The 20,284-nt window shown below is 40.9% G+C and overlaps 1 protein-coding gene across 4 annotated transcripts in view; it reads left to right on the top strand.

Moving 5' to 3' along the window:
• Positions 1 to 2,198: 2,198 nt before the first annotated feature.
• garz (Sec7 domain-containing protein garz) overlaps positions 2,199 to 20,284 on the top strand; it is a 106,559-nt gene continuing 88,473 nt past the window's right edge. For 2 of the 4 annotated variants that reach the window (XM_037435934.1, XM_037435936.1), the window contains exons 1-8: positions 2,199 to 2,330; positions 2,742 to 2,850; positions 2,989 to 3,187; positions 4,452 to 4,679; positions 6,935 to 7,041; positions 8,350 to 8,724; positions 12,166 to 12,367; positions 19,938 to 20,182. In XM_037435934.1, the coding sequence (XP_037291831.1) occupies positions 2,755 to 2,850; positions 2,989 to 3,187; positions 4,452 to 4,679; positions 6,935 to 7,041; positions 8,350 to 8,724; positions 12,166 to 12,367; positions 19,938 to 20,182 (1,452 nt within the window). In that variant the 5' untranslated portion in view covers positions 2,199 to 2,330; positions 2,742 to 2,754. The remainder of the gene's footprint in view (positions 2,331 to 2,741; positions 2,851 to 2,988; positions 3,188 to 4,451; positions 4,680 to 6,934; positions 7,042 to 8,349; positions 8,725 to 12,165; positions 12,368 to 19,937; positions 20,183 to 20,284) is intronic. The other 2 variants (XM_075878744.1, XM_075878742.1) reach the window with 2 other exon arrangements.

A 20,284-nucleotide genomic window follows, 5' to 3' on the forward strand; every position in this document is an offset into this window, starting at 1 on the left:
TGAGTTCCTCCGGGGGGGCAAGCTAGCTCTGCTCCTACTAGGTTTTCAATATATGATTCCGGGCACTTGGGTGGGCATAGGGGGGGCAGGCGAGAATTTTGGGGGGGCTCCAGCCCCCCCTTGCCCCCCCCCCTGGCGCCGCCCCTGGGTGTTGTGCTGTGCCTGCACCGCTGAACTCACGCTGCACAATTTCTGAACTTCGCGTGCACAGCCGTGAACCGGTTCCGACCGGTGCAGGTGAATCGAACGGACCTATCGTCAGCGAAGGAGGTACAGAAAAATTGTGAACCGGTGCTGCACCTCTTCTGCACCTTTCAAAACGAATGGCAGGGTTCAGCGGTCGTCAATGCTGCACCGCTGATACGAATGGTAAGGTGCAGCACCTCGTGAACTGGTTCATGTGGTGCAGGCGAATCGAACGGACCCATTATTAATGCGGTAGTGGGTACTCAGCAAGTGTACTTGCAGCAGTTACCCCATGTGTGTTTAGAAAAGGCTCTGAAAAGCCGCTCTTGTAGCTTTCCACGCACCTTCTACGCAGGCCTGGCGTTTTTTTCTTCTTTTTTTTTTTGAGCATGATCAGAAAACGCAGCCGATCGGTAGTCGGGGCTTTCGAGAACACGTGAGCCGAATATTATATAGCGCAGCACGCGGCCTGAAATTCACAACTAATGACCAAAGTTAGCTAAACATTGCTCTCTTTTCTTGGTAAATGACGTCGCAAGCTCAAAAATCCCTCGTCACAGCCATTGTATGATGATTTGTATCGGGCATTGGCTGATTCGTGCATAGCGTGCTCTGTCGTTACTGGAGTTGCCAAGGTCATGAGGCTTGCGTAATGTTTTCTTTCCACGTGCCATCCCTCCCTGCTTATAGCTTCCAGCGCTTTAGTAGGATTTGATTGATTGATTAGTGGGGTTTAACGTCCCAAAACCACCATATGATTATGAGAGACGTCATAGTGGAGGGCTCCGGAAATTTCGACCACCTGGGGTTCTTTAACGTGCACCCAAATCTGAGCACACAGGCCTACACCATTTCCGCCTCCATCATAACACGTTATTCGAAGGAGGTTGTAGCCTAGGTTCGATTTCTGCTCACGGAAAGTTATTTTTTTCACCCACTTTTCTTTCTTCTTATTTACATTACATTGTTTCTAATAACCTCCCCTATACATTTCTTGACATTATTGTATGTTAGATCTCATATATATATATATATATATATATATATATATATATATATATATATATATATATATATATATATATATATATATATATATATATATATATATATATATATATATATATATATATATATATATATATATATGACATTATGAGATCACGGCTGGTTATTTTTTCATCCACTTTTCTTTCTTTTTATTTACATTCCATTGGTTCTAATAACTTCCCCTGTACATTACTTGGCATTACTGTCTGTTAGATCTCATTAATATTGTGTTAAAACACGGAAAAACGAGCCCTTAGGTGTACACTTCTTTTCCTTTCCCTAATATATATATATAATGTTCCGAACCGTGCCAACTAAAATCTTTGGCCACCGCTGGCCTTCAAAAGACTGGAAACTTCAACATGCATGAGCAGCTTTCCTGGTGACATGTCATTGTATCAAGTATATTTCAGAATAAAGTTGTAGTGATACCGCGTATAAGTTGTTTCAACGGTGTATGTGGTGTGTTGTTACATAACTGTTTTTTCAAAAATAATACCTCCCGTCTTGAGGTGGAAAAGTTTCACGCAGCCTGATGACGAAAAATTCTTGCGATATTTGAAAATAACAAACAAGAAAAGGCAAGTATGCGTGCGCACAAATATCAACAACCGACCAACGTATAAGTTTTATAACTCCGCTTGCCTGTATACACATAATAATATGCTGCAAACTGTAAGGTGACTTAGAAGTGTGCCAGTTTGGGCTAGTTGGTCTCTTTGTCTCTTTGTTGTCGTTCTGTTCTCGCGCTATAACTATCGTCATGTAAGGTGACGCTTCTAAAAAAAATTACAACTTAAATTTCGCGCCTGAGGTATGCTTGTTATCATAAATTGTAAGTTACATTTTAAGCTCTACAACTTGAAAATTTTTATAAAAAATAAGAAATAAAATAAGCTTTAAAAATTTATTTTTTAGTAAATTGAATGAATATTTCGTTTCATCACGCCCCATCCTTTGAGGTGACGTTCATGCTCATGGTGATCGTGATCGGTCGCTGTAGCTGCTGTTGCCTCCCCCCCCTTTTTTTTTTTTTAAGTTTCACAAAGCATATGGCTTGAGTTACAGTTTTTAGCGAGTTACCTCTGCAAGTGGTATGTATTCACGTTTACATTTATTTCGCTAGCGCTGACCCTGCGCCGGTCCTCTGACGTGGCGCAGTGGCTCAGCCTTGCGTCACTAGTTTTCATATGACAGTGTCCAGCGCCGATTCGGGATTTGTAAGCTCGTAACTCTACGAGAGAAGACTTGACTGGAGGACTTATCGTCGGAAAATAAACGGGAGACAGTAGAAATTTTGTTCTGCACAATGTAGATCGTGATCATTTGAGCCGGCAGCTGGGAACATTGTTGATTTGGCGAGTGTCGGCTGCTTCCAGTTGCTTCCTGATCTGCCAAAGCCTCACGATCCTTGCGTTGTATGACACGTAGGAAGAGACGCAGCGGCCCGACAACTCGTGGACAACTCCCTAATAGGGCTTCTCTTCCGATCTGCTTAATTTCAGCAGAACGAGCAGAATGTATGTTCCGGAAAACCACATATATATCATCGCCGGAGAGGTAGCGGTCATTACAGCCGCCTTAAGACGGAGCAGTACCGGACAGAGTAATCAGGTATTCCACTAATAATTCTCACAGTACGAAGCATCGCGTTGTGATACAAAAGTGAACAAACAATATGACGAACCAGCGCACTGCGCATCCATGATATGCGTGTATGTGTTATCATTCGTGTACTACATTATTTTGCAGACGGAAGAACATGAAGCACTTAATCGGAGTTTTTCCAACTTGAAGGACGCTCTGGGTCGCTCCACCGATATTTCAGATATCGAGCCAAGTGTCTATTTTGGTCCGTTTTTGGAAGCTATAAGATCAGATGACACTAGTGGCATTGTGACTGGGCAAGCTCTTGCGTCTGTGAACAAATTCCTTTCCTATGGCCTTTTAGGTAAGTTCACTCGTGGGCTAGCACAATGTTCCGCCTGTTGTTTGAAATCGGTATTTCCCTCATGACTTGGTCTGTGTACTTTTTTTACATTTTACAAAGATTTCATAGTTTCATTGCAGCTTTGTCAACTCCTTTATGCCATGTATATGTGGTATTGTTTGTAGGAATTGTTTGATAAACATTGCTTACAAACTCTATATCTGTTGTGTGATATTGTAGATTTTGTACAGGCAAGAGGTGAGGCCTTATGGCATTTCCTCTTCAATTATTTTAATACTCAAATCAGTTTCAAATTTTGTGCAGGTTTTGAATTGTTGGAACATAATATCGGGAAGAGCAATGAGTTCTCATTGTTACAAGAAACAATTTGCATTCTGCATAGCCCCGTTTCTTCGATTGTATAGGCCATCTTTGCATCCTATCTGTTGTGTAATGGGTACCAATTGCAGTGCTAAGTTAAATGTTGTCATCTTCAAGTCTTTTATTTCTACTGGCTACAGTAGTTTGCTGGCTAAGATGATTGGCTGCTTAAACCATTTGAGTGACCAGAGAAAGTACCACTGACGAGATGTTTCACAAAGTATGTGTAGTATAAATTTGCTGTTAGATTTGAGTGCCAGCATAAAAGTCATGCTTGTTCATTCTCGCTTCACATTGCAGTAAGTTTGCCCTGATAATAGGGACCATAGACACTTAGCAAATTGCATTTGAGTCTACCAGTTTCTTTCATTTTGACAAGTATATCAAAGTGGTCTTTCTGCTTACTAATTGTTCAGGGAAACAGTACAGAAGAGTGACAGAAAGAGGACACAAAGTAGACACTAAGCATTTGCATGCACTCAGTACTGTGAATATCTACTTTGTGTCCTCTTTTCTTATATCTTGAAGAATCTTTTTTCCCTGTGCTTGCTAAATAAATATCCTTTCGATACTTGGACTGTACAATAATGTTTGGAATAATTTCTGTGAGAGCTTCTCAAGTGTTAAATACATGTCTTGGAAAAAAAACAACTGTTGTCTAGCATCTAAACAAAGAAAACCACTGTGCCTTTAGTTTTAAATGAGTTTCTCGTGTGAAGAAACAACAAAGTATGACAATTAATGTTTTTGAGACAGACAAGGCATTCTTGTTAGTGGTTCCTAGAGATGAGTGATCATGTTAACTAATGGTCTGCCATGCTTTATAGGCAGCTTTATAACCTGTTTACTTCATTAGATCTCTTACAGTGGTAGTAACGGTCATCTCCTGGGAATTATATTTCAGATCACAGACTGGAGTCCTCAGCATCTTCAGCTGAGAGCATAGCAGATGCTGTTACACATGCTCGTTTCATGGGCATTGACCCCGCATCAGATGAAGTGGTGCTTATGAAAATACTGCTTGTGCTTCGATCTCTCCTTCTCTCACATGTTGGGGCATTGCTTTCAAATGAGTCGGTCTGTGAAATGATGCAATCTTGCATTCGCATCTGCTTTGAGCCAAGGCTCAGTGGTAAGTCACTGGGAACATATTATGGTTTATAGTGTACAATATTAGTAATAAATGAAATTTTACCTGTGCTTGTCAGGATGAAACTCATAGTTGGTACTTATTCATATATTTAGAAAATAGCAATATTATTTTCTAGCACAGCTAAAAAGTTTCAGTTGGTCTTGTTCACCATTACTGGAGACATTATGAACTAGGGCTAAGTTTAACATGGGATATTACCTTTTCTGTCTGCGATGCCCGGATGAGAGTTGCTGTATTTAAATTTTTTTGCGTGCATTTTGTCTGTGTGTTCACATAGACTGGTGCTCTACATTACTACTTTTTTTTTTCTAGGGTTAGTTTGTAAATCTTGGCATTGGAAGTCAAAATGTATTTTCTGTATACCCACAGCCATACACGTTGTAATTGAGTAATGTAACTCATTGAACTACAGTTGGATACAACTTTAGAAGTATGTTGAATCTATTTCTCAAAGACAGATGTACACGAACCTGCACCAATTGGTGCACACTCCAGAGTAATATCATGAGCCATTTGGCAAACCTCCTTGCCTTCAGAGAGCATTGCAAAGTATAAGCGCATGTCTGCCAATTATTTCAGATTTCGACCATTTCTTCCGTTTGTACGGCTGATCAAAATCTTCCGGAAAACAAAATTTCTGTGTGTGATTTGGCTGCATTGACAAAATGCAGGTCAATCCGCTCCAGGCTTTTTGTGGACCCACTGCAGTTTATTGTAATCAATTTAGAAGGCATTCATATAAACGTACAGTAGAATCTTAGTGATGTTAAACTGCAGCCAATACGAATTCATCAAATTCCCCAGCCAAATTTTACTGTGTTCATTGGGCTGAAATTTGAATGTTCCGAACACTTTTCTTAACCGCGACATGTGATACGAACTGTAGTATCGAAACCGTCGAACAAATGCAGAGAGCAGCGTGCTCGAAGCTTCAGAAATACGCACGCAACCAGCACACACACTTGTGTGTGTAGTTGTCGTTGCCACAACAGCTGTGGACGAAACCGTGGTGGTTCGTGGCATGATCATGTATGGCAATGACGTAACTGACAGAAGTCCGAAAGTGCGCGCATCGAGTGCTCGGCCAGTCAAAGCAGCACTGCTTTCCGCAAACTCTGTGGACATAACCGCGGCAGATGCGATCGTAGATAGCATAAAACAACTTAGTTTTGAAGGCACGTGCGCAGCCAGCGCACATGGATTGAAAACAGACTTGCCACTTTTCGCAACCGTCGCAAACGAAACCGCGGTCACGGGGACGCGATAGCGATCTCTGAGGGCACGCAGCTAATAAAAAAAATGGCTAGAAGCATTTTGGCGTTCCTGTCCAAAGAATCTTGTAACGAGCAAAGCTTTGACCTGCGCTTGCGCGGCAGCCAGCTGCGCTGCCCCATCTGTCCACGTGTGTCCCAGGAAGACATACCCAAGTTGTAAATAGATTTTGCAAGTTGTATTCATGACAGGAAATTTCGGTAGTATTTGCACCCCCCCACCTTTGAGACTCTTACCTTTGTGGGAAAATTTACCCTCGGTGTTTGCCACTCCAAGCCATTATAAAACCATAATGCCGATGTTTGCGCTTGCAATTGGGGCACCCCTCCCCCTTTTGTTTTTTGCGATGTTTTTTTCTCTTGGCGCCAAAAATAAAATGAGGGCAAATAATTCAGTGTGACCCCCCCCCCTCCCCGTTGCGGAAATTTTCCGGATGCAGAATCCTTGAACTTGGCAGGTATATGCAAGCGGAACTATTTCTTTAGTTTTGAAGTCTATCAGATGCCGCAGTGTGGTAATCTGGATGGGTCCCCCAAGGAGACCTTAAGTTGTATCAGACTGTTAGTGGCATTGAAGCATTTTGTGGGAAAGCACACACGTTGTGCCAAGCAAGTGAACGAGAGTCTCCACAGCCTTGGAAATAAACCATAATCTAGGAGCTTAGTCTCAATGCACTGAGTAAGCAGTCTTTTAGTTAAATACAAATGTTACATTTTGATCATAATTCTAGTTACACAGTGTTTTGTACAAAAAACAACATGTGCTGTATGCATACATACAATGCAACGTATGTAAGTTAAAGAGTCTTTGCTGCATGTCGTATGATTTATTGCTATCTTGACAAGGAAAGCAGTGGCTGCTGCAATGCAAATACCATTAATACTTCAAAAGTATTGCTTTAAATACATGCTGGTGAACTTCCTGCATGCCTGAACATTTCTTGTTTTAATTTTGCCTTGCAGAGTTACTACGCAAGTCAGCCGAACAGGCCCTAATGGACATGGTGCAGTTACTTTTTTCTCGCCTTCCACAGTTTTCTGAAGTTGCCAAGGGAGGTTGTTCGAAGAAAGTGAGTGACTTAATATGTCAGCATTTCCCTGAAATGTTAACACCTACTAACAAGACTGCTAACAGTATGACACTTTAAAAACAACACAAGCTTAACTTGTTCACCTATTATGTTTCTCTATTTTTTAACAAATAGTTCTAAAAATATACTTTTCTGGTGCTTTTTTTTCTCTCTTCTTTCGTTTTGTTCCCACAGCCATTTCTTCTCTCCTTAATGTGCTGTCTGAGAAAGATGGAGAAACAAGCTCTCTTTAAAGCACCTTGTAATCATAATTAAACCTACAGTGTAAATGCAAGATGACTGGGAGCAGTGGTAGACATGATCATCCTTTGACTACCTTACTGTACCTCATTACCACTCAATTCCTTCAGTTACCTAAGTTTGTCATGACCTATAGATGATATCTGTACCAAGCACTAAGGCTTTACAAAAACTAATAATTTTTGCTGCTCTTTGCGTTTACAAAACGTTGGTTCAGTTTTGCTATCTGTCTTTATGCATTTTGAATGGGAAGAGCGAGAAATATATGTTCATTGATTAAAACAGTGTCCCGGATGATACGTTGTGTCATCCTGAGATGGGAGGGCTTTTTCGTCTGACAAACACTCTGTGAATAATTATTTCATAATTAATGTATTTTTGCATGCCATTGCTGCATATTGGGCAATGAAAGGGGCTGCTGAATACCTCCAGATTCATTTCAGTCATTTTTACATATTCGCGCTATCAAAATGTGGTCGTGTTACCTGGGAACCAAACCAGAACTTCATTCTGAGTAGCAGAACTTCATATCCACTGGCCGACCACAAAATGTATATGTTCCATGAGATACCCTTGCAAATATATTTTTATGTCATCCCAGACAATGATTTCCGCTTTATGTCCACCTTCTACCCTGTATCTGCAGCATGCCTTAATGTTTGTTACTTGATAGGCTTGTATGTGTTGAAATGTATACGTACATATTTTGTTATTGCATTCTGTGTGTTTCATGGTGCCACATCTGCGTTCTGTTTGTGGGACAGGATTGTTGATTTTGAAAAACAAACTATTTCTAACTTCTTGGAGGAAATGAGTTTTGTGTGATAAAATTCTATTTGAAACACTTGCTGTGCATTGGAATGAGTCAATCATTGGATTTATTTTACACCACTTTTTAAAAAATAAAGAAAAACCTGCTTTGAATCATGAGGTGCGCAAAGGTGTGCATAAAGATGATAACGATTCGCAACTTTGTGGCTTAATTTTTTCTTTTTTGCATTCTGGTTTACAGTGTGCTTACTTTTTTTCTTTTTCATGCTTTCACAGTTGAAAATGAGGGCGAGTGGCATGGATAACTCAAGAAGTGCCAGGAAACGTCGTTCTCCTGTGCCCAAGCATAGAAAAATTCCTAGAGAGCCTGATTCTCAAATACAGCAACAAACTCCTTCCTTCCCTCAGCCAGTTGGAAATGTAGCGTCGCAGCAACATCTTCCTGGATCAGAGGAACAGCAGTCTACAGGGGAAGCTGCAGGGCCTGGGAAAGGCCCTTCGCCTGGGATAATGACTGAACCAGAAGTGCCAGCTGCTCCCGACTCAAGCCTTGAATCTGAGCCTCTAACAGGGGTCATCCACCTGTCGGATTCAGTGCCATCTATTGCAGACCTAGATCCCAGTCAGACAGACTCTTCAGGATGTGCTCAGGTGAGACACTTGAGCAACTCCTCAGGCTCCACAATAGTGCAGAAGCGCTGTACTGTTTTTTTTTGTGAGGTATAGTCTCGAACATAAGCTGAGAGATAAAAATATTCCTGAGTTGGGGTACTAGCATAATGAAACAGCATCAAATAGCAATCTGCTAAAAACAAGAAAAAAAATCTAGGTTAGGGCTGTCTATCTCCTTTTCTTGTTTTTTTTTGTTTATATTATCAGTTTGTACTGCTTCATTATGATTATTTCAGCAATCAAATCAGTGTTGCACATGGCTTAGTAACAGACCATGCACCAAAATGTTGTGGATTATCCCCAGAATTTTGTTAAAATGGGCACTGGACCACTTTTAAATGCAAAGTATTTCTTAGCCAATCAAAGGCATCTTGGTGTTTCTATCTACCTAGTATTTATCTATCAGCCGCCGACATCTTGGTACTCTCAAAATCGCCTCCTTAGTTTGATATGCACTGAAATTGGCATAGGTGGACTTTAGTGTATTATAAACACTATTTGCTGATTATGACGTGAATAACTACTTCTCTGTCATGCAAATCATGAAATTCTTTTCACCGGTCATGGGTGGCAAATGCCCCCATAATGCTGCCTGCCTGTGATATGAGGCTATGCACTACAGGTAATTTACTGTCTATCAACCCAGACTGAAGGAGCTCATGTCATGAAAAACGAGGTGCAATGGGAGCAAAGAATGAAAATCACGATTCGAGTTGGAATCGAACCCAGGCATTCTGCATGGTAGTCAAGTATTCTACCACATAACCATGCCAGTACTTCAGACTGCTTTGGTAAAAGACCCTACAAAAGTGTTGCATCTGGGCAACGCCAATTGTCATTGCAAACTTCGCTATTTGGTTCTGAATATAATGAATGAACTTTACATATGTTCACCTATGATTCAGCAAGCTATAGTCAAACATTTCTCGAATATGCCAACCGCTACTTAAGATGTGGACATCATTACCCCATAACATGCATATTGGGATGAAAAAAGGGATGTCCCTGTTCTAACGAGAGTGCCAACATTACATCGGACCATCAGCTACCCTATACACGTAAGTGTACTTGGCGAACCTGATGCGCCAACCACTCAGATTACACAGAGACATTGGTTATGCATCGCTCGAAGTAAAAAATCTGGCATAGGCTACTACACGTGACTGCTTCACATGACATTGATTCCTGCAGTGCAAGGAATCTGCTAGATTTTTTTTACAAACCTGAGAAACGTGTGGTAATGGCTTTCCGTAAAAATGTTCCTTAAATTTGGGAAAACCTAACGTGAGCAGCCATGGGATAACCATGGCTGCGCAAGTTGGGTTTCAACTCGGAGAAGTGGCTTTTGCAGAAAAAAAGACTGTTTGCTTTACACTGAAAACTTTCACAGTTATGCCTTAGGTCTTAAGACAACATATTTCTTTCATTGGGCAGTTATTTTATCATGATATAAGTTATATAGACACACTCGGCACGTTCTTACTGTCAGCGTCGGCACTGCCATTATGTTCCATATGCGGTACAAATTGACAACATTCCCCAATACATCATTCGTTCTATCTTCGAGTGAAAGGGTAAAAGCAATGCCAAAATGTGCTTTTGTAGGGAGACTAATCTTGTAGACCTTACACCGGAACTATTACACAATATGTAATGTGGCATTTGACAATGAGACTTTTGATTAAGAATTACAAAAATATCCAGGGCACAGAAGAGCAGCTTGACTTTGTTATAAAAGTGTGAGATTCATTCTGAGAACTTTTATCACACCCACTCGAGATCTCAAGTCTTCTAGCATAGTATAAAAACTACTAAACCATTTTTGCATAGCTGATAAACACATAGCGTGTAGATAATTGCTTACATTGCAAGCATAATTTGACTATTGAACATGCTCCAAGCAGAAGCTTACAAGTTGCCCTCGCTAATCAATGTGAAGGTTTGAGTCGGCATGTGCCTATGAAAATTAAATTATGTGGAGTGACTCGAGTACTTCGTTTATTTAAAAAGTACCTTGCAGGCACCTGAGGCATAATGGCAGGGGTGAGTTGTGCAATAAATGACCAGGCTATATTCCCTTCAAACATGAATAATGATAGACTATCTATAAATATGTCAACTTTACATCACTTTATTTCTAGGCACTCAATATTCTATTGCTAGACAAGTTGATAATAGTTGATTTGTGCATTTTCTGTAATTAACATAGTAAAAGTATAATAAATATCTATTCATGCTAAATTAGTCATGTTAAATTTTGCTTAAAAATACAGAAATATCAGGATTGAAATAAATGGGCAATTAATTATTGAATATATATTTGTTCTGAGCAAACACAAATAATACTGTTGATGTGGCTCCTGAAATGCAGCATACTATCAACTGTCTTGTTGAACATGGTAGGGTGTTAAGAATAGGGATCCTCCGTAGCAGTGTGCAGTGCAATGGTGTTAAATTTATTTTTTTATCTATTTCACAATACTGCAGGCCATAACAGGTTCAAGCAGGAGGGAAAGATCAAACAAAATAAACAAGAAAAACAAAGTAGACTAACAAATAATCAACACATATTGATTATGCAAGAGGTTATATTCACCCAAAGCTCCTTGTAATGGTCATGGTCTTGAAACTTTACCAGAGTGTGACGTTGGGGGAGTTGGTGCATAGCTTAATAAAATGATGGTGGCGCAACAGATACTAGCAAGGAAAAAATAAGGAGACAGGATAGGGCGCCATACATTCAACTCGTTTATTTTCCTCGCATTACCCAAATATATATGCTCTCAGTATGTGCACAAGGAGAAGATGCAGCACAAGCGACTATCACTTTGCACACATGAAAACCTAAACAGAAGAAAGCTATCGCACAGCACCATCACACAGGTATTCTTCTTGTATAAAGTGATCGATGGGACACTGACGCATTCGTTCCCCTTCCTTTGTATGTGTTATGCCTTTGTATGTGCCTTCAGTATCTCACGTGCTAACATATACCTGCTTCGTCCTTTATCCTGCAATTTTATCATGATTGGTCTCTACCCCAAAGGAAAGGGCACCATGTGATGCCGGTACTACCTCAAACACAAAATTTAGATTTTTCCAGTACCTGACATTGTCGGTAGTTTCAAGTTTTATAATGAGCTTGAGAACTGTTTAAGCTCATGTTATAATTTTATTGACTTAATTTTACACTTTCTAACGAAAACTGAGTTATTACCTTTGCAGACGTCACACCTTGGGATGTTTTTATTGATTAGTGGTCTTTTGCATGGAAAAAACATGTAGCTTAAATTTATTAACACAATTCGATCTGCAGGCTATAATAAGCTAGACAGGAAGCATAACTAAACTAATTCACAGTTTCTTGTTTTGTGTTACACTTGTGTGGGCAGCTTTGTGATTCCACAGTGTTATGTGCAGGAGGGTTCGGAAGGTGCCCTGTCCATAAGCCAAGAACTGGTCGGGAGAGAGTTCAACCTTGTTTCACATGAGCCTTCAAGTTTGGAAACCAGCATTGAGAAGGAATGCTCAGGAACAGTTGTCACCATGGGTGGCACTGGAGACAATGATTACGTGAATCCACATGGTGTGCGGTTCACAGCACTGCATGGTAATCGTGAAGGTAACTTGTTGCCATATATCAACTCTCTAGTTTTCTGACGCATTAATGATTGTATGAAAATTTAGGGATCATGCGGGAGAAGCCCACTGCCCACTAGTTGCGTCTCTTAAGACTAAGTAAAGTTCCACTATCTATCCATCCATCAAGTAGGTTTGTTTGACCGATTGATCAAATGATTGAATTGGATAGAGACACATAAGCGTTGGGCCTTGGATAACTCTGACCACTGCTTAGATTTTTTTAGAAGGCATGTTATGATTGATATGTGGGGTTTAACGTCCCAAAACCACTATATGATTATGAGAGACGCCAGAAGGCATGTTATGAAAACACTAAATTAGGTCATATATGTTGATAAATTATTCCTTTCAAGTTTTATTTTTATTTAATGATTTTTTGCAAAGAGGTTGATAACTGAAAAAAATGAATGAATACTCATTTTCTATTTTTAAAATTTTGGAATGAACCCTCAGCACTGCTAGAACAGTGCGACATCACAGACTTCAAAGTAATTTCTTATATTTGGGCATTTGTGTTGCAGTGAAAATTCTTTATGCAGTCTAGCCCCTTTATAAGAGACACTGATATGAGAGACAAGTGGGTATAAGAGGCTCCAGTGTGCCTACAGTAAAATATGGATTGATAAAAAAATGCATACGAGGTACCCTGCTAAGAAACATCTTGTATAAGAAACAATTGCTGCCTGGAGCATGCCTCTTATAAAGGGGTTTAACTGTACTTGCAAAGTCTAAAGTTCAGTCATGGGCAGCTCCTAAAGTAAAGAGGGAAATATATTGTTACTAATAAAGGAAATACAGCTTGGCTAAAGCAGGAGCCACAGATCTTTATTATCACAGGGTGCTGAAGCAGATTTCAAGGTGACATTGCCATCTGACATGTTCTGTATGTACTGAACTGTTCACAGCGTCGTCTGCTTTCCACTGTATGTTTCTTATTGCCAAGCACGAGTGGTTCTTCAGCATCTCTTAAAACAGTACTATAATTCATCTGTAACTACCGTATATACTCGTGTAAGGGCCGCCCTCGTGTAAGGGCCGCACCCCAACTTTGAAAGCGGATATTTCGAAAAAAAAAAAAACAAAAGTTCAAAATGTCCCGCCAGAAAAGTGTAGTTAGTTCATTTACAGCCAGATGGCGCTGCACGCTTTTCCGCTTTTATTCTACTTCCGCCGACGCGCCGACCACGCTGTTGACAGCGCGCCGCCATATTTGCCTTGTGCGGCCTCTTTGTTGGCATCGTTCCTAGCATCGTGTCGATACGTTGGCAGCGCGACTTCAGATCGGTGTCGTCGGTGTCACTTTGTTGGTTGTAGTGAACCCTGCAGAAGCCAGCGCACGTGACGGACGATGGGCCGGCATCTGAGATCATTCACTGCAGCATTTAAGCTGCAAGTGATTGACTATGCCGAGGAGCACGGGAAGCGGGAAGCTGGACGAAAGTACGACGTCGATGAGAAGCGCGTGCGTTACTGGATGAATCAGAAAGATGCCCTCGCCGCTACTAACAGGAGCCGAAAGGCGTTTCGCGGGAAAAAGTGCAAGTACCCGCAACTCGAAAGCGAGCTCGTCAACTACGTCGTCGACACACGAAGGGACGGCTACGCCGTATCGACTGACATGATACGCGTCAAAGCCCTCAGCATCGCTCGCCACATGGAAATACCCCCGGCACAATTCAAGGCAAGTCGGGGCTGGGCTACGCGGTTTATGAACCGTAACCAGCTTTCTATTCGGCGCCGAACGACGATTTGCCAAAAACTGCCGCGCGAGTACGAAGACCACGTCATTAAGTTTCATCGCTTCGTGAATGCTCTCAGGAGGGAGCATGAATACGACCTGTCCCAAATTGGGAATGCGGACCAGACACCTGTGTGGTTCGATGCACCGGAAAGCACCACAGTGGATTTAAAAGGTGCGAAAAGTGTGTCTGTGCGCACGACTGGTGCAGAACGCCAAAGGTGCACTGTGATGTTGTGCATCACGGCAGACGGCAGGAGGCTTCCGCCGTACGTCGTATTTAAAAGGAAGACTCTCCCAAAAGAGAAGTTCCCTCAGGGAATCGTCGTACGTGCGCAAGAGAAGGGCTGGATGTCCGAGGAACTGGTCGTTGACTGGATTAAGACCGTCTGGGCAAACAGACCTGGAGGGCTGTTACAACGGAAAGCCCTCCTTGTTTTGGACAGCTTTAGGGGCCACTTGACCGACCGCGTCAAGAACCGAGTTGCCGCAACTCGTACGGACTTGGCCGTCATTCCCGGTGGCCTGACGAGTGTGCTGCAGCCGCTCGACGTATGCGTCAACAGACCATTCAAAGTGGAATTTCGCCGATGTTACTCTGAATGGATGGCTGGAGGCGTCCACGAGAAGACCCCTACAGGACGGCTGAAGCGGGCGTCGCTCCAACAGGTGTGTGAATGGATTTTGAATGCGTGGCGTGCCATGTCAGTAGAAGTAGTTGCTAAAAGCTTCAAGGTAACGGGAATTTCGAACTCCATGAACGGCACCGAAGATGACCGTCTCTGGGAAGACGCGGACGCCGAGGCGAGCTCCTCCGAGAACGAGGACAGCGAAATGGAATCCGAATAAAAACATTTCTGGCATGTCATTTGTGACTCTTGCACTCTGCTACTGTTGCATAAACAGTACAGACCTTTGGCCTGTACTGCCTGTACTAAATCGGCCTGATTCGTGTAAGGGCCGCACCTAGCAAAATTTTCGAAAAAAAAGTGCGGCCCTTACACGAGTATATACGGTACCCCTGAAGCTACCCATATTACCAGCATTTTTTGTACTGCAATCATTCTTGCGACATCCTAACGACACTACAGCACTGCACCATATTTCTCTGTGGTGTCATCAAGATGTGGCAAAAATGATCGTAGTATGTACTTAGCACTTGGTATGGGGAAGTTTATTGTTCGCAAATTTCATATTTTCGTAACAGTATGATTAACAATACAGTGTTATTGTGGAAACTTTTGCCAGTCATAGCATGTCACCCAGTGATGATAGTACCCAGGCAGGTGTGCAAGCCTACCTGAAAGGAAAATCTCTATGAATCAGCTATGAACCAAAATTATGAATCAATCTGCAAACCAAAGTAACAGTCTAAATAATAACAACCTTAGTTAAATGCTGGTAGTTACATGTAGCAATGAAATTTATCACGAAGGCGTCAATGCACATTAATGTAAGAGGTTATCATGGCAGATATTTGAAATGCTACAGGCATTGCTGCTATAAAAGAGATATTGATATTGGAAATATCGCATTTACTGAAAAGCAGTTAGAAAATTATGTCTGTACTGCAAGAGAAAAAGAAAATCAATTTAATCCTTATGATAATATAAGGTTTAGTAAGGAGCATAGAGCTGTACACACTATGTGTTTATTTTATATGCTTGTGATGGTGGCTGAGAACAGCAGTAATGCAGATAGAACTAAACAAAGCTTGCCTTGTATGTTAGATGCAAATAAGCAGAGCTAGCACAATTATTGTTCTCCAAATAACATATTGAACTGCACGAGTGGAAACATGACTTCAGTTAATCTGATTGCTTTTACTGAACAAATAAACATTTTTTGTCTATTTTAGTGGGGATTCTTAAACCCCCACAGTTTTTAAAGGACCCCTGACATAAAATTTAGAAACTCAAGATGTTTATGTTGTTTGAGAGTCCTGTATGCAGGTGCACATCTGACCGATTATTAGTGACGAGCGTTGTCTACAAGATAAATTGATTTGGTTTTAAAGTAAAGGTAAAGGCTCATTTGAGTTGCCAGCACCAATTGATATATTCTCTGGTATGATATAGACAGAGGCCCCGCGTGACCTTCCAAGAGTAAGGCGAGTATTGTCGACGTCAAACAACATTTGCAGGGTGTGCACAATACCCCGTCTGGCACCCTGTGTGGACTATAGTTTCTTCACTCCTCTAGCTCTGTTGTCGGGCTGCTGTCAAAGTGATTTTTGCTGCTTCCACCAGAAATGCTTTTCTTTTTTCTGTGGGGGACACACTCAAAGCACCCACATGATTTCGTTCTTCAGAGCCCACTGGTCTCCCGATTTGAATATGATGTGTACATCGTCACCAAAGCTTGAGCTCATGTAGTCTCAGGTGCTTCCCCCACGATGGGGTGCTAATTTCTTATGGTGTTTAGGTGGGCATTTCAAACTTGGTGTAAAATCATTCTGAATTAATGGTGCTAGCATTAATTATACAATGTAATAGAACATTTATGATTTAGTTGTGGTAATATCAGATGCAAAGCTACAAATTGCAGTGAAAAAGTCGCCAACATAACTTGCGCTGTCAGGGGTTTTTTAAATGAAGAATTGTCCTGAAATAATGTTTCATGCACCATATTTTGGCAGAAGGTAAATAAGCTGTTCATTGCACACAGTTTGATAATGATTTTTTTCTTTCTGTGCCTATGCTTAATTTAATGTTAGGTTGAAGATGTTGTAGTGGTACACTACTGTGACACATTTGCTGATAGAAAACCATTGATGCTGGAAATAGCACTTGGATATGCATTGTATTGGTGAGCTTCAAAAGCTGTAGCTGCTTTTTGATTGTTTTGATTGTGTTGATTGATGTTTTGTTGATAAGCTCAGAATTAGTAATTATAATTTTATTTAAGGTTAAAAATAAGTGTTTAATGCGGTCATTACCCAATGCACATGTCACAGCTGCATGGCATTGTACATCACACGGCTTGGTATGTGAGGACAAAGAATATTTACATTTTGAATGTGTTTTTGGTGAAAGGCTCATGTAAAGCTAATGTGGTTTAGCTACAAGACATGAGCAGTTTTTTGTTTATTCTGTGCTTTAATTCCTAGGTTCAAACAATGAAGAGGAAACGGAGGTCATATGAGGGATATAATTTGTGCTAGCCCTTTAGCTGTTTTATGTAATTTGTCATATGTTGGAGACAGTCTTTTTACAAAGCTAGCTTTAAGCATACTATGTTTGAAAAATTGACATTTAAAGAAACACTAAAATCAAATAAGAATTTACATCAGAGTGAAAGCTCAATGTATGACAACATCTAAAACGACAATACTATTAGTAACAGTGCTCTACTTACCGAGAAATTAAAGTAAATGCACAAGAATACTAGCGTTGTAGTAGGACATTTTCAAAATGATCCTGATGACATCAGACAGACCGCCTACAATTAATCACTAGTAATCGATCTAACTACACTAAACAAAGAACATTTTGTGCATTAAGAGACACTATAAAATGCTGCTTGTTTGTTTTTCTTTGATTCATGAAAAAAAGAACCGCCGGATGTTACTATGGGGAATGGTGCGAGTGGTTCAAAAATTCTATTTTCCCGTGGTCACACGGGACAGGTGGTGGCATCTAGCGGGGCACAGTCGAAACAAAAGCGTCTGCAATCTTGAAGTCAATGGCGGGAAATTGATCAATGGCCATTGCTGCTGCTATGGCTTCGCTGCTTTTGGTCTGCTGCTAATAGCGCAGTAAAGCCGGGCAGTGTTGTGCACGGCAACAGTGACGTGAGTCGGTTCAGTTGGTCCGCTTCTTGAGGCGGGTAATTTGACGTGCGCTAACCCGATGCGAACCACTAAAACGTGATTTTATTTCAAAATATGCCCTTCCTTGGCATAAAAGTAACACTATGAGGTTTCTGGACTGCCATTTCAACAATCAACATCGACTTAATAGTTGACTTTAGTGTCCCTTTAATGATAATTAATTCATGAGGAATTCGTTTTCTGCAAGAATAAATCTTTCATTTTTCCTTTGACTGCGAAATGCTAGTGGTGTTGGGGGTAGCTGCACATGGTAATTTTTAGGTCTGCAAATGTGGATCCTTGCTGATTAAATATTGACTCAGTGTACACACACATTACTGAGAGAAATGGTTATACCTACTTCAGTAGAAAACAGAAAAATAATACACGGTGTATCCTGCTGAGAAAGCTCCTGGTGACAAACATATTTTGTGCACTCTGCAAATATATTGTAAATACACTTTGCACCTCTGTCTGTCTTCATGGAACATTATACAGGGTGTCCCATATAACTTGAGCCGAGAATTTGAAAATTAAAGACACTTCAGTGGCGAATTGAACCAAAAGCGTACTACTCGCACTAGCCTGTAGGTCCTCAGGCTATTTCTCCCCGTATTAATTAATAATTCTTAATTATCTATTTTTTAATCATGGGCTGGAAACCCGAAATATGAACCCTGAGATGTAGAGCACTTTCAGAAACCACTGACTAAATTGTTTCCTGCACGATATGTCTAGCGCTGTTATTTTTCCGCATTGTAAAGAAAGCCTATAGCAGCATTATAGCAGTGCACTCTTGATCCGTCAGACGGCTTCTTTTCACATTCCGTGGGCTTTTTTACAAAGTGGAAAAAATAACAGCGCGAGACGTATCATACAGGAAACAATTTAGTCAGTGGCGTCTGAAAGTGCTCTACATTTCAGTGTTCAAATTTAGTGTTTCTAGCCCTTAATTAAAATTAGATAATTAAGAATTAATAATTAATTAGTATGGGGAGAAATAAAAATAGCCAGAGTACCTACAGGCTAATGAGAGTAGTATGCGTTTGATTCATTTCGCCTCCCAAGTGCCTTTCACTTTCAAATTCTTGGCTCAAGTTATGTGGGACACCCTGTATATGGGTCATTATATACCAAGTGGGCCCAGTAGTTTTCAGATCATCACCAATCCTGCTTAATCCTACTAATATATGTGCATGTGAGAAGTTATTGGTGTAGTGTTTTTCTGGAGAAAATTTGATGGTTTGGGGTTATTTCAAACTTGCACACAGAAGTGAAACTGTGTAATGCAGAGTAATTTATACAAAGTTGCTGCTTTGAGTTTTAATATGAAGCTACAGTGATGGAAGTGCTGCTCCAATTGCTCCAAACCCCTCCAAAAGAGAAATGCTTCTTCATGTGGCTCTAAAATGTAATATATGTAAGTAACTGCTCCGAACCTGGTCGAAATGGTATTTGAAAACTGAAAACAATGAACTCTAACTGTGTGACCGCCCAGCAAGCGCAAATGAAACGAAAACCAAGCTGTATGTACTATCATCCTAGTATGCTAGTATGCAGCTTGCTTACCAGCTGCATACTAGCATATTGACAATGCCGCAGCTATTGACACTGCATATATCTGATTTGGCTGCAAATTTGTTCCTAACAAGCAGACTATATGAAAAAAAAATGTGTGTGAAATAAGTTTAATATCATACTGATTACAAACTTCTGCTGCGCAGTACCAAAACATACATGCCTCAATAACAATTTCTCACATATGTTAGTGGGATTTTTTATCAGTGTTATTGAAGATGGTTCAAAAAACACGAGGCCTTCTTGATATGGTATTACTTTTATACAAAACACGCTAATCAGTCAGACCAGCTGGCTTGACAGTTTTCTTGTTGATTACATTAAACATCTATAGAAACATGTGTAGTTACATTCAGTGCTCTCTCTGGGCTTCATCATTAACATGTGCGAAGGTAGTTGAGATGCTGATTCCTTTTGATGTAGGAGCAGGTCCTGTGGTGCCCTATGGGCTTCCCTGTGTGTGGGAGCTGTTGCGTTTTCTTGCCAGCCTGCTGTATGTGCCTGAGGCAGTGGGTCATAGCCAGCAGCACCAGCAGAGCCTTGAGATGATGATTCACTCAGGCCTCAACCTGCTTGCTGTAGCTCTTGAGAGTGGTGCCGACTATATCAGCTCTTTTCCTTCCTTACTCGGTCTGGTCAAGGATGACGTGTGCCGGAATCTGCTCATGGTAAGCACTCTTTATTGGAGTCTTTGCTTGATCTCATGGCTGGGTCTTTTAACAATGATTATCTTTGATTTAAACTGAAAGTTTGTGTTTTTGGTTACAGAG

Source organism: Rhipicephalus microplus, chromosome X (assembly GCF_043290135.1).
Source record: "Rhipicephalus microplus isolate Deutch F79 chromosome X, USDA_Rmic, whole genome shotgun sequence".
Lineage (NCBI taxonomy): Eukaryota > Metazoa > Arthropoda > Arachnida > Ixodida > Ixodidae > Rhipicephalus > Rhipicephalus microplus.